The sequence below is a fragment of the Trichosurus vulpecula genome, chromosome 1 (assembly GCF_011100635.1).
Source record: "Trichosurus vulpecula isolate mTriVul1 chromosome 1, mTriVul1.pri, whole genome shotgun sequence".
Taxonomy (NCBI): Eukaryota; Metazoa; Chordata; class Mammalia; order Diprotodontia; family Phalangeridae; genus Trichosurus; species Trichosurus vulpecula.
In genome coordinates, this window is record NC_050573.1 from 491,969,292 (window position 1) to 491,985,230 (window position 15,939).

The window sequence follows — 15,939 nt, forward strand, 5'->3', positions numbered from 1 at the left end:
AGTCAGAACAAGATGACCTCTCCACATTTTATTGGTATACTGGTGTACTGAACTATTGTATGCTGGGCCACTTCAGGCACAAAAACACACTTGCAACTTGATGCTTTTCCCAGTAATTATGGTCCTCTCCTCTCCTGTCAATACAGCTCATAATTTGGGGACTTTGGATGAGATGTGTAAATGACTCACTTCTGGACTATTAAGGAAGTGAAAGCTGTGCCTCATGTCATTCAAATGGTAATTTTTTATTAGCCATAAAGTCTTGGATTTGACCTGTGAACTTAATGTCATAGAAAAATGGTCTTTTATAAGCTATCCAGGGATTGAAAAAGCATTTTTTCTTGGAATTCCATAGTTATCACACAGAAGAAACGCTCACACTGATCTTTAGTACTGCTGAGATGTCCCTGACCTCAAAATAACTGTTTTTGGGGTGGTCTGACATGGTACAGGAAATATTCACCCAGGATTTTCCCCAAATCAAGAGATGGCAGTCTAATTTTGAGCCCCCTCTAAGATTATGAGTCAAAATCAGCATATAAATTGGGGGCATAATGAGTTCTATAGTTACTCTTTGGTTTGAGCTCTAGATTGAAATGAAACTTTGGGCCTAGCCCACAGATATAAGGCCCAACTGTGCCATCCTATACTGCCATGCAGTCCTGCAACAAAGCCAGTCTTCCTTCAGCCAAGAAATACTCCGAAAACTCAGCTACTTGCCTGTCTCACTCCAGTAATGTTAATGATTCACAGGCTAGGTCATAAACACTTGAAAAACTAAAATGTCACTCTGCATTGCTTCTAGCCTAGCTCTGTGATCACTGGCCCTACTGGGGAGAGGCTGGGAGTTTTCAAGTAAGTTCCCAACTTTTCTTTTGATGACGAAGCAAAATCACTGCACAGGAAGTCTAGCAGAGATCTTACAAGTTGGCTCTTTCTAACCTCATTTCCAAGACAATACTTAGCTCAATTGGCAAAATCATACTGCCAACGAGGGCAAGATTGTCAATATGATCCCCATTTGGTCCAGTTAGCTTCGATAAATGTAAATCTGCTGAGGATCCTTGCAGTGTGCTGCTAATCTAGCTGTGCACCTCCCCAATACATGTTGTTGCTAACAATAGGTACCAGGTTAGCAACTATGAATGGAATAATGAAAACTATCACCACAACAAACAAAACAACCAAATGAATCAAAAGCATCATTCTGTATCTGAAGAAAAATATGATTATAGTATTATTCTTCCAAGCATCTCCATTGTTCTTTTTTAGTAGTAAAGGGAAAAGTCAAATAAGTTGTGTTACATTAATGAAATGGAAATATTATTGTGCTATAAGAAATAATAAAAATGAATTCAAAAAAGTTTTTAATTTTTCATGCATCCTTTCCCTCAAACCTAGACTATTCCTTTGGTCTTAGGATCACATTGCTAATGTTGCTATGAAGAAAAGCTTGGTGAATTGCTAAAGGATAAACAATTTTGTGAGTTTTGCTTCTCATATACACAATAAACATACAGTGAATAACTAAACGACCCACAAAATAGCTTAAAACCAGTGATTCCCTGCTTCTAATGTAAAATCTATTATCTTCTTCTTGTAGAAGACAGTGTATAATAAATTAGGGAAGAGACACAGTACATTGCAAATGACTCTGCGATAGAAAGCCAGTCTGTGGTTTCAAACCTCAAATGAAAAGTCTATGACGATGTGATGTAGCAATTTTAACACTCACTCCGTATGTCAATCCTCTTCAATTCTACCCAATCGACAAGAGAAACATTAGATTCCCTGGACCTACACCCATATTAGCAGATAAATATTTTCTCCATCTCCTCTCTCCTTTATGGTGGAGGGAATGTAAACTTTCTCATTGTCCACGAATCCTTGTATGTGAACAAATACAGGTAGGACAGTAGGCAGCACAGATGGCTGGGGTGGGGTAACAGCAGGCATGAAGCCAGCTCCCTCTAAATGTGCACATTTCATTAAGTGCCTGGATTGTTTTGCTCTTTATCTCACTCTTACATAGAGGCACTTCTGCACTGACCCATGGGTCGATACACACACAGATGTACGGGTGCATGTATCATACTAAGAAATCAAGCTTACTTTTTTATTCTCCTACTGATCATGTTAACTTATGTTAAATGAGTACTTCTCAAAGCATGGTCTGGGGACCCATGGAGGTCCTTGAGACCCTGCTGAGGGAGCCACAAAGTCAAATCATCATCGTCATCGATATCATCATCATCATCATCATCATCATCATCATCATCATCATCATCATCATCATCCAATTTATCTTTAATGTGGTAGATAATGATAGATATAACCAATAAAAACAAAAGCTCTTTGTGGGGATTCTCGATAATTTTAAAGAGGGTAACAGGGTCCTATGATCAAAAAGTTTGAGAACTACTACCTACACATTCAACTTTTCTGTACTAGCCTGGTGTACTCTACCCACAAAACAACTTTCAATATATATATATGTGATAAGTATATGGTGAGAACTTACTTGACTGAAATTTTTTTTAAAATAAATATAATGGCAGAGTTTTTAAACTGCCTACTACAAAGAAAAATAGGATGTGCATACAAGTAAACAACATAAATAAGAAACAAAGGACAAAAGAGGAGATTAAATATAAGATGATCCTTTTACAATCTCTAGCTGATAATAAGTCTTACTTTGAAGCTGATTTGATGATCTGGTCAGTCAGCATGTCTCTAACCCTGTAATAAAAAGAAAACAGTTATTATATCTCATACTGCAGTTAAAAATCTGTTTCTTCTATTGTTCTTCCACCAATAAGAACTAGCTGGTCTTATCCTTCATTCTTAAAACTACTAATATATTTAGCATACAGTGAGATGGTTACAGTGATGCCATTAAGAAGGGTTTCATTTTCAATATCTGTCTTTGGCTTAATTATACCAAGAGTTATCTTCAAAAAGCTCCATTCTGACCTTTCTAATGTGTGCTGGGAAATGAAAGTCCAAAACAGTTTGTATAAATCTGATCCTCCTGCATTTACAGAGAGCTTTCCAGAGCAATAAATATACTAAAATCTAGCATCCAAAAATAAAATGGATAAGGTGAGAATTGATGTAGCATTTATTATACTTCAGAAAATAACTGGCTAAGCTATCATGTGCTATAATCATCTGAATTTATTGGAACAAGGGCCACTGAAGTGCTCACGTCTCTTAAAACATTTGAGTAATCACTTTTTAGTACACTGTAGACCTGCATTTGTACAGCTTCTCATTTGATTCAAGACCAGGATAGTACTCGCTTCTTCTCATACTGCCAGATGCCCCCATGACAGCACTATGAAAGAACAGCCACATAATTATATTAAAATGTAACTACTAATCTAAAACGATACCCATGTTTTAGGCCAAATTTCTTAAGGGCAGAATTTGAAGTTATGTGACAATACTGTGTGATAAAAATAAAGATCAGGGTTAGAATTTTTAAAAAAATAAAAACCAAGTTTCATTCAATGAGAATTTTCTTGGCTAGAATATACTCTTATTAAAGAGTGGGATGTTGTCATTTTTCATCTCTACATCACTGGTTCCTAGGACATAATAGGTGATTAATAAATGCCTGTTGCCTTGAACTAAAAATAATTGCAGAATAAATGCTTTTGTATTTTAAATTTAAGTGATGCATAACTTACTGCCTTCTCCATACTATTAGAAGGATAAATTTAAGCAACCTCAAGGAGGTAAGGGCACAGAGTGTGGGGATGTTTTGAAAGGTATATAATAGGGTTTTTTCATTAAGTCATCAGTCTTTCTCACAGAATTTTAGAACCTGAAGAGTTTTTGTAGAATTCTGCTAAAAAATAATGAGCTATTTGCTCTACCTTATTTCTTAGAGCTCTTCTTTTTGAGAAAGAACAGTCATGTAGTAGACATAATAATAGACTTGGAAGGAAGACATGGGTTCAAATCCCATCTCTAATATTTAGTAGTTGTGTTACCATAAGCAAATCATTTAAACTCTCTGAGCCTCAGTTTCTTCATTTATAAAACAGGAATAACAATGCCTGTAGCACCTACCTTAAAGGATTGTTATGTCGTTCAAATGAAAAATATACAAAGTACTCTGTAAACCTTAAAGCACTATATCTATGTCAGAGGTTATTAAAGACAAAGCTCAACAAAATTAGCAATGCATTTAAGGTTGTCGTGATAAAATATGGAATAAGTATATTATTGGGAACAGAGATACTCTGTCATAGGATCTCACTTCGAAACTAGAACTATAGCAGAACCTTCTGTATTTTTTTAATCTACAGATTTTTAGTAAATGTGGAAATCACAACTAATCAAAACTAACTTCTACATACACTTTTAACTAAAAGTGACCACTGGTTATAAACAAAGTTGCTAAGACTCATCTGACTGGTTTTTGTTTTTGTTTTTTTTTTTGCATTTGGGTTGTGCCTGGTAGAACTGCATCACTTTGATTAGCAGCTTTCTCCAATACAGCCTAACAATTCTAACTGCTTTTTATATTCTGGTGCTGAAACAGCCCACAAACAGAACAGTCCAAATTCCACAGAGTTCCTCCAGACCTCCCCAAAGAAATGGAAGTCTTAATGTGGCACACTGTGCCTAATAGACAAGGTTTCACTTGAAGGGGGGAAAAAAAAACTTGGGTAAATATGGAGTGGAAGGCAATCATGGGAGCAGAAAGGGTAATTTTCATCAAAGAGCACATAAAATAATCTCAGTGACTTAAAAAAAGTCCCCTTTGAGATCTTGTCCAAGGTTTCTTAAAAAACATAAAGAAAGAATCTCCACTTACAATTTTATGGGTGTGAGGGGGATAGGGGGGTTGTTTTTAATAAGAATCACTTAGCAGGTCATCTGGATTTTTCTCCACAATGCTGAGGCGCAAGTTACAGGCCACAACATTAAAACCTCTTAAGTAGCTACCTTTCCCCTAAGTTTTCACTTCCCACTACAAAGGATGAGAAGAAAGTCATTCCCTTACCAGATCCAGGCTGTAAATTTCTTGTACTGTATCTCCTCAGGAGCATCTTTTCCGTGTTTTAATTGCATGTCCAACTCTGCCTGTCTTCCCTGAAAAATCACAAGATAAATCATGAAGAAAACTTTACAGTTGAAATAAGCTTAAATTTCTGTGGGAAAGCAACAGATGTAACCCTTCCCTGGAGGGAAACTTCATAATGGGATCTAATTGTTCTTGATAGATACTTTACTTCGAGAGATCGTGTATTAAGAAAATAAAATTACATTGCTACACAGTCATTCCTTAATTTACATAATAGGTGCAGTCTTGAAACACTGTGTGTAAAGAAGAAAGTTTTATCTAGGAGTTTACTTGGGGGAGTCTCAACAAAAGCTTGTATTATCATCCTGGCTGTCCCTTCTTTCTTCCATCCCTCTTCTCCATCCCACATAGCTAGTGTGACCACACAAATATATATGCACAAAAGATATTCAAACTCCTCCTTTGTAGCCGCTATTTTGAACATGTTATAAGAAATAAATATTCTGCCAGGGATATGTTGCAAATTCTACAAAACAGTGTAATAAGTATCTGGAAAATGTGTTATAATCAGGGTTGGCAATAAAAGAATTTTTTTTCAATACATTGCTCAATAACTAATTTTTCATACATTAAGATTACTTATGACAAGAGGCAGTAAGTACACTGAACATTAAATGAAATCATCAGAACTTTGCATTAAATCTTTTTTCTGATTTGTTAGTTCCTTTTAAAACTGTTATTTATTTTGGGCAGATAATGCCAAATTTGACTAAGGTAAAATTAAAATGTGGAGTGAGTTGGATAAGGCCTCGGTTTTTTGTTTTCTTTTTCCTGAACAGATGTGAACTTCTTTAGAGGATACTGAAAACTGTGTCTTGGGATAGCTTGAGCCATAAACAATATGGGCACCAGTGACTTCAATCCTTTTTCAAGAATACTGTAAACCACAAGAATGGATCAAATCAAGGACTGATCCAGTTCAGTATTCTTTTATTTTTTCTTCAGTTTTTTATTTTATTTTACCAAAACACAAATACCAAATAGAGAAAAGAAACAAAAACATATGATAAACTTAAATACTGAAACTTAAATATAAAGTAAGAAAGAAAAAAAACTTGTCATATGCATAGCAGAACATTAGGAGAGGATTCAAAATATGTAACAACAAATTTTCATTTCAAGAAAGCCTGTATGATAAATAATCCACCTTGTGTTGAGAATCGTCCATCTTTTCTTTGCTTCCGTTGTTCTCTGTTGGGCACTTTTTAACTTTGTTCTTTTTTTCCCCTCCCCCCTCCTCCCCAGAAGGCTACAATATAATTTAGATATTTCTTGATATATACATACACATACAGATATACACGTACACTTATACATATATACATGTGTATATAGACATAGACTTTCCCAAACATAATCTACTCCTGATCTTTGTTTTACATATCTCATTTCCTGTCCTTCCTGCCTCCTCTACTTTACTTCTACCCACTATATCTCCTTCCTATTACTTGCCTAACCCCCTCTTCCACCAACCACCCTCCCCTCCTATTACTTGCCTTCCCTCATCCAAGGATCCCTCCCCTATCCTCCCATTCCCATTAAACACCCTTTACCTATTCCCTCATTCTCCTCTCTAAAAATCCCTCCCTTGACCTTCCCCCCATACTAAACCCCTACCATTTTATTTCTTCTAAATTTAGAAGACTTTTATACTCTTCTAAATATATATGTATTGTTCCCTCTTAAACCCATTCCCGATCAAAGTAGGTTACCAGAACTACCAGCCCTCCTCTCCCATCTAAATCCTCTGTATCCTTTCTTCCTCTTGCACCTCTTTTGTATAAAAGTTACTGTTTTTAGTTGTTTTTAAATGGTTTTGCTTTTTAAATTCATATCATAGGTTTATCCCCCTCTTTCTTATGAGCTCCACAATTATTAATAACAATGTTAGACATACATTTTACGTTTTATGTTATATAAAAGGTAAGCAGTCTGTTCTTATGAATCCCTTATAGTCAGTCTTTGGTGTGTACCTTATATTTCTCTTGATTCTTATATGTTGAATCTTCTATTAAGTTGAGGGTTTTTTTCCCAAAGTCCTGAAAGTCTGAAGGTTTGTCAAATGTCCATTTTTTTCCTTCAAGATAATGCTTAAATTTGAAGGGTGTGATATTTTTGGCCAGAGCCCCAGGTCTTTTCCTCTTCCATATACAGCATTCCAAGACCTGCTGTCCTTTAAAGTCTCTGCTGCTTGTATAATTCTAATTGTGGCACCATCATATCTGAATTGTTTTAATCTTGATGCTTTTAATATTTTATCCTTGAGCTGTGGGTTCCGTAATTTGACTATGATATTCCTATGAGTTTTCCTCACAGGATCTCTTTTAAGTGATGTTTGATGGATTTTCTCTATTTCTACTTCCCTGCCTTGTTCTAATGCTTCAGGAGAATTTTCTTTAATTATTTCTTGTATTATTGTATCAAGATTCTTTTTCTGATCATGACTTTTAGTTACTCCAATTATTTTTATATTTTCTCTTCTTGATCTATTCTCCAAATCTGTTGTTTTTCTTATAAGATGTTTCACTTTCTCTTCTATTTTTCCATTATTCATATTTTGTTTAATTATTTCTTGATCTCTTATAATTTCACTGGCTTCACTTTGCCCAAATTCTAATTTTCGAGGTGTCATTTTCTTCCTTGAGATCCTGGATCTCCTTTTCTAATTGGTTGATTTTCCTTTCATAACCTTCTTGTTTTTCTTGAATTTTTTTTTAAGTTTTTCTTCCATCTCTGTCATTTGATTTTTAAAGCCTTTTTTAAGATCTTCTACAAATTCTTTTGGGACAAAGTGACCATTTGACATTGCTCTTTGGGGGTTTCTTTACTTCAATATTCTTCTCTGAAGATGAACCCTTAATAGGTTTCTATGGTTGGATTCTTTCTTCTTTGCCTATGCATTTTTTTTTGGTAGTAATACCTCTAGTCCTGGGGTATGGGAACTGGTGCCTCTTGCTCCAGATCTTTAGTTCTCTCCTCTAGCCTGGAACCAAAGCCCAACCTCCAACCTCCTGTAAGCGCCCACAGCCAGGGCCTTTCTACCCCACTGCTTCTGCACTCAACCTGTGTGTGCTGGTTCCTTCTCGCCCCCACCACTTCTCGCAACACAGTTGAGTCTGGCGTTCGTCTGGCGTTCCTCGTCAGCAAAGGTTCCGGCAATCTTCCTGGGCTCAAATACACAACCCCCCTCACTATCCTGGGGTGAAAAGTTCCAGTGGCTGGGGCCAAGGTAGCCTCTCAGACCAACTAACCCTGGGGCTTGCCACTAGTTGCTTAAGCGGCTTCCCAGCCTGTGGTTAAAACGCAATCAAGCCTGGAGGTTATTTACTCTTTGCGGGGACCAAACCTAGTCCTGGGGTTTTTCTTCAGATCTTCTCCAACTATCCGAGGAAAACCCCGCGTGTGCCCGTTTTTCTTTGTCTCCACCCACACTGTTTGCCCTAAGGTGCCACTTTAACTCTTTTGTGGGTGAAAATCTTGAGAGCTTGGAATTTTCTGACCTACTCCGCCATCTTCCCAGAATCCTCTCCCGGTTCAGTATTCTTTACTTTAATAATATATTTTTATTACTTTTGTTAAATATTTCACAATGACATTGGAAATTTAACTTTTAAAAAAATTTTGAGTTGTAAATTCTTTCCCTCTCTCCTGCTCCTTCCCCTCCCCTTAACAAGGCAAGCAATATGATATTAATGATATATTTTAAGTCATGCAAAATATATTTCCATATCAGCCATATTGAAAAAGAAGACAGACAAAAACCCAACAAAAATAAAAGAAGTGGAAAAAAAAGCATGCTTCAATCTGCACTCAGAGTCCATCAGTTGTCTCTGAAGGTGGCCAGCATTTTTCATAATGGATCCTTTGGAACTGTCTTGGATCATTATCTTGATTAGAGCATGCTAGGTCTTTCATAGTTAATCATCTTCACAATACTGCTATTACTGTGTACAATGTTCTTCTGGCTCTGCTCACTTCACTTGGCCTGAATTCACAGAAGTCTTCCCAGGTTTTTCTAAAATTATGCTCCTCATTTCTGATAGCACAACAGTGTTCCATCACAATCATACTGTGATGTTCAGCCATTCCTCCACTGAGGGGTATCCCCTCAGTTTCCTATTCTTTGTCACCATAAAAAGAGCCGCAAGAAATACTTTTAGACAAATAAGTTCTGTCCTCGGTTCTTTGACCTCTTTGGGATACAGATTTAGTAGTGGTATTGCTAGGTTAAAGGGTATTCACAGTCTGATAACCTTTGAGGGCAATTCCAAATTGTTTTCCAGAATGGTTGCAGTTCAGTATTCGTGATGAGAGTGGCCTCGAGAAACACTCAGAAAGAAAGCAGTTTCCTTAACATGACATCAAGACCAAAAGGTTCAGAACATTCCCCAAATAACCATACTTTCCTTTTAGAGAGCACTATGAAAGTATCATGCATTAATTTATCTAATCCTTTCTAGAAACTATAGGGTGTTCCGAAAGTCTAGACACATAGGAAAAAATGCATATTTTCAAGAAATCAAATGAATGAAATTTTCAACAACATTTTATTTAACTGGAATATTAACAAATAACATCTTCAACATGATTTCCATCATTTGTGATGCAAAGGTTGACGCACTTGGCAAGATTCATGTAAACTTGATGCAATAACCCCACACTGCCAAGTGACCAGACTTTAGGGACACCCTGTGCATTTCTACAATATATTACTGCAGGTAGTATGCTCCAAAGTGTATTACCTGACTTGGTAATATAGTAGTAACTCTTATTTCCCTTAGATTATTTCTATTAATCTTCAAGGATGCCCTCAATTTCCAGGATTCTGTGATTTGTTGAATATTTTATCCACGGCCTTCAAGATTTTCTATACTTCCACGAATATCATCTTTCATCCCTACAATATCAAAAACTATAATCTTTCTCATCTGGTATCATACAGAAATTCCTCTATCCCTTAGAACAGAGAATCAAAGATATGAACTCTCACAAATATTAGCTTTCTATTTTAAATATTTTTTAGTAGTTTATTCTCCCCACACCAAAAAAGTAAGATAAGGGGGCATCTACCCAACTCCTTTGTATAGGTCCACATGAGCAAAACACAATGAAAAAACAGAAAATATCAAAAAAAATTTTTTAAAAAATAGTCTACACTCTTTCATAAAAGTGAGAAGGGGAAAAAAAACCTAAGTAAAGTCAACTTAATGATAAATGATAATTATCATGCAAATGATAAAAGGAACAAGAAACATTTTTGCCAGCTTTTGCCTATCTGTGCTCTTCAATCCATGGATTGTCATCATGCAGAGAATTCATCCCCTGGTGGTCAGAGACTTCTAGTGTCATAATAGCCCTGCCAGAGTTTCTGCCTCCTGGCTTAGCCTTTAAGAAAAACTCAAGTCACTTCCATGATAGGATGAATATTCAGGTAAAATCCCTACATTTATTTTATGTTTCAATTCTTGGCTGATAGACACCACAAACTGAATAATGCAATACACTGCAAGCAAGTTCCTGTAATTTTTTAGATTTTGGTTCATTACAAACACAACTCACACCTGTGGATTTGGCACAGAAAAAATTGACCGACGGAGAAGCTGGATATTCAAGTTGCCACATCTATCTTTACATTACATTCAAAGTTATCTTTTCCTGAAAAGAGAGTGAACTTGGCTCTCAACTGGCCCATCTTCCAAATTCATCTCTAATCATTACTTGGTATGGTCCCATGAAATCATCATAAAGAGAATTTTAAAAAATATATTTCCTGGAAAAAAAAAAAGACTGTCTCAAATGGAACCAAGAGAGGTCATCTAGTTTTCTCCTATTTGAAAAAAAAAAGAACTATCTAGGTTCTTTAGTAGATCTATTAAAAAATAAAACTTCTATTTATTGAAGTTATTTTTGATGGATCTGGTTTTTTTGTACTGAGCTAGACATTTTGTGAAATTTTTTATAATGTTTCTATGCCACATTAAATAAGTCTCTGCCTTTCTTGGAAAAAAAAACTCCTGCCTTTGTGCCTTTGCTTACTCTATTGTCTCTTCCTGGAGTGGTCTCCCCAATTCCTTTCCACCAATCTGCATCTACTACCAAAGGAGATGTTCAGATTAACTTCCCTAGGAAGAACACTTCTTTACTTTGGCATCTTCTTAGCATGTCCACATACAATTTAAATCATATTGGGTCATATGTTGCTTTTTAATTATTTTGGTTTCTATGCATGTATTTCCCTAAATAAATTGTAAAATCAAGTAAGAAGGCCTTGTAATCATTTTCTATGTCATTCTTTTGATGCTTAATTACAGAAGCATGTAGAATAAAATTGAGTACCTCCACTGACAAGAGTTTATTAAGAGCTCATTGTGTGTGAGGCACTTTGCTAAGATGTAGGGGAAAACTGAAGCAGACCCTGACATCAAGAAGCATACACTCTAACAAACAAAATAGATACATGATTATATGTAGAAAATAGAAAAAAATGAATACAAAGTAATTTGGGGAGGTGTGCTAATATCTGTAAGGACTAGAAAAGGTTTCACAAGAGGGTAATGATTGTATGGGGCCTTGAAGGAAACCAGAGGTGAGGAGGGAATGTATCATTGGTCTGGGGATGACACAGTGTAAAGAAACCAAGATGGGAGACGGAACATCAGATATGCCCAAGAGCAAGAAAGGCAATATGGCAAGAACACAGAAGGCAAAAAAGATGAATACTGAAAATGCAGAAAGGAGCCAGACTGTGAAGAGGCTTAAATGCCAAAATGAGTAGTTTATATATTATCCTAGATGTAATAAGGAGTAACAGGAGTTTGGTGAGCATGGAGGGTAACATGATCAAACCTGTACCTTTGGAAAATTCCCTTTCATAATATTTGGAATTTAGTAAGATTGACTGCAGTGGGGAAAAGCTTGAGACAAAGAGACAAAAAAAGACAGAAATAGGTGAGAAGTGCCGAGACCCTGAATTAGGATTGTGGCAGTTTAAGTGGAAAAGAGGGAACAGATGGTCTAGAGGTAGAAATGTCAAGATCTGGCAAATGACTGAATATGTGGGGTGTGTGGAGAGTTAGGAGATAAGGACGACACGGAGTCTGTAGGCTTCAGTGATTGGAAGGATAAGTAATGGAGAAGTTTGGGAGTCAAAGAATATAAGGGTTTCTGTTTTGAATGTGTTGCAGTTGAGGTGCCGACAGGGTATCCAGTAAGAAATGTCCAATAGGGAGATGATGATTTGAGACCGGTGCTCAAGAGACAGTCTGGTACTAGATGTACAGATGTGGGAATCACGTGCACAGAGATGATAAGTAAATCCTTGGAAGCTGATGAGATATCAAGAAAGAAAAAAGAGAGACAAAGGAAGAGCTAACTAGCTAGAATTCAAAAGTATCTAGGATGTAGCCTTGGGGGACCATCCCACCGTTACTGGGTATGACACAGATGATGAATAATCAAAGGAGACTGAAGACTGATCAGAGAGAAAGGAAGAGCACCAGGAAAGAGTCTCAAAGAGAATAAAGACAAGAGCAAAAGTGATGCCCTGCAAAATACTGAGGCTATCTGCAGGTCATGGTGGGGACTTGGAGACACTAACAACAGAATAATACGCTGTGATCAGATAACGGAACTTACAAACTCTCAATCATGAAAGTGGAGCACTTGTAAGTGATGGCAACATCAAGGGCATGACCATCTTCCTGTAGATGAGGGAGAATGAAGACAGTCATAGCGTTTGGGGATTTGAGTGAACATAAATAGGTAGGCTGAAGTTCTCCACCTTGCGGACTGATGCTTCTGGGTAGAGAGCTACTGTGTAACAGGTACTGAATACACTGAGAAGGAAGATGAGAGTATCCTCTGCGTTCGTAGATAACAGTCACACTGGGTAACACATCTGAAAAGAGTGAACCTAAGGAAGGTAATTAAGTTACAATAATAGAGGGAAGGTCTAGAAGTGGCAATGGGAGTTGGGTGAGGATTATTCAAGCTCCCGATGAAGCCAGTGAGTGGGGGGTATAACAGAGGGTACACCCAGCATTGGAAAGGAGAGTCTGGGATGCAATGTCATGCAGGAGGAGCCACGTCTCAATGAAGGACGGAAAAATGGAAGGTGTATGTGAGGAAAAGTTCTAAAGTGAGGGGATATTTCTTAATTACATTAGAAGTTTCATAGACCTAGCTGAAGAGGCAGGCAGGAGTAGGACATGCTTGGGGACGAAGAGGTTCGGGGGTGGCTGTCAGTACTGAGGTTAATAGGAATGAGACAACAGGCAATAGGAGTCAGAGATGGGAGTTTTCTATTTGTAAATCATAGACTCATTATTACAAGGGTAAGAGGGCGGGGTGAAAGATTATGAACCACAGGAGAATAAGTCCAGGAAACAGTGATTGAAAGGAGTTATGCTGCTTAGCGTAGTGCCTGGCACACAGTAGGCATTTAATAAGTGTTTATTGACTATTGATGGAGAATTACGGATCAATAAAAGAATATGATAACATAATAATACATATTCAATAAAGTAATATAAAGGATATGAAAAATTCAGTATATGTTAGCTAAATAATGTAGGCTAGTTCTGCAATGGTAGAAGATTTAATTTTTAGTCTTAAGTCTACCACTTAATAGACACAAGGACATGGGCAAGTCACTTGACCTCATCAAGCCTCAGTTTCATCACATAAAACGGATATGTACATTAACCACAACTCACAAAGTGTTCTGAGAAAAGTATTCTATCAACTCTAAAACCCTCATAAGGATATTGACCAAAACACCAAGTTGACAGGGAAGAAACAGATAATGATATTTGGAATGAAAGACTCAAACAAAAAGAACTAATTAAGCACTGTGGCCCAAGACAACACACATAGCAGGGTCCAACTTCAGAACAAATGGTAAAACCTGATGGTCCAGATGGCAAGTAGTCCAGTTTGGCTGCAGTGTAGAGGAGAGATAAGGCTGATGTATAAACACGTCATTTTAACTGATAAAACCGTATCTGTTTCTGTCATTGCACCATTTGACAATGGCAAGGCCTTTTTTGGTGATGAGAACTTTCATTTATGAGTCTTCAATAGCTATGGTTATCAAGGAGGTGGGGACCATAGGACATGCAACATGTGGAACAACACTGACACAAGGGATGCTCTCCTGGATGACTACAACAGAAGTCTGGTCTAGAAGCAGGGTTGAAGGCCTCGGCAGGCATTACTACTTAAAAGACCCTTGGGTGCAGAGTCCTGCAGCAGCCTTTGATGGGATCTGGCCATCATGGTCATAATGGTTTGGTTGGCCTTGTCCTTGGACCTCTCTTCTCTTCTATGGCTCTTTCTGGTGCTAGCTTGTCAGTGACTAGTGCTGGCTGGCACCAAAATCTCTATAAAGGCTGGCCAAATCTTCCCAAGGGTTGCTACCCTGGCTCAGGCTGGAGGCAGAGCCAATGGCACATTGAGCAAATGGGTGCATGGGTGTCGGTATTGCTATTCTTGGCACTCATGGGCTAGAAGCATATTAGAGAGCGGAGAACACTGGTTTTGTGAAGAGTTCAGCCTAGGATACATAGCACTCAAGCTCTAGCAAATAGAGTACAATGAAACACTGTCTCCTAGGTTATATGTATCAAAAGATGTCTGCTTAAATAGTCTCCTAGTCTAATACCACAAAATATGCCTAACATAAGCTTGCAAAAAGATTGTAATGCCCCTAAGGAGGGAGTGTCCTCTAGGACAGAAATCCTTGGTCCTGTGGAGACAGGGAGTCTAGACTTTGCCCCAGCTCTACTAAATACAATAATTTCTACATGTTAGTTTCATTTAAAATGCACTTTGTACTTCTAAATAACTGTGGTTGCTGTTAGATTCCTTTCGTCTTCTGAATAATACTTCCATTGTCACAAATACTATTGGCAGATTCAATCTGTTCAAAAGAATAGCAAAAAGGTATTCTTTAAAAAAGAGTGCTAAGAACAGTTACTTCACCTTCTCAACTAAATCCTATGCATGTCCTTTTACTGCATCACGTACAACCACAGGGTTACAGAAATATTGACGAGTACTGCTAAAAATATTCAACTAGGTTTTCACAAATATATTCAGTCCCTAAAATGTCTTACCCTTTGACAGAAATCCCACCATTAGGAATATACCCAGAAGGCTTCAAAGAGTGAAAGGTGTCACATACACGCTTTTGTGGTAGTAAATAACTGGGAGAAAAATAGATTGCCATCAAACTGGGGAATGGATAAATAAATTTAGCGGTACAGAAATATAATGGAATATATTACTATACCATAAAAACAAAGAATATGAAGAATTCGTAGAAGCATAGGAAAACTTATATAAACCAACGCAGAATATGAAGCAGAAAAAGTAAAACAATATATACAACCATAACAATCTAAATGGAAAGAACAAAACATAACTGAAACATTCTCTCCACCTCAAATCCTTTTGCCATTCTCTCCTACTCTTTCCTATCTTTCCCTATTCTGGCAAAGGGATGGCCCTTCTCCTTGCTAAGGCCAACCCCAACCCCTGCACCTGATTATCTTCGGCCTTCTCCTACCCCACCCTCACTCACTCCCTTTTCTCCAGCAGACATCATCCTCAATCAATTTCCCTCTGTCTCAATTTCTCTGGTACATCCTAACTTCTTCCTATCTAATTAGTTCATTTCCCACAATCTTTAAACATGTCCCATCCTTAAAAAGCCTTCACTAGACCCTATAAGGTCCCAAGTTATCAGCTAGACGGATCAGGTGAGAGTGCTTAGCAAACCTTAAAGTGCTGCTATGTAAATGCTAGCTATTCTTATTGTCCTTTACCTACTCTCTTTCTCA

General features: G+C 37.3%; 1 protein-coding gene across 1 annotated transcript in view; it reads right to left on the reverse strand.

Moving 5' to 3' along the window:
* FOCAD (focadhesin) overlaps positions 1-15,939 on the reverse strand; it is a 360,082-nt gene that overhangs the window by 70,737 nt on the left and 273,406 nt on the right. The window contains exons 23-24 of the mRNA XM_036738081.1: positions 5,018-5,106; positions 2,695-2,739 (exon numbers count right to left, since the gene is read on the reverse strand). Of these exons, the coding sequence (XP_036593976.1) occupies positions 2,695-2,739; positions 5,018-5,106 (134 nt within the window). The remainder of the gene's footprint in view (positions 1-2,694; positions 2,740-5,017; positions 5,107-15,939) is intronic.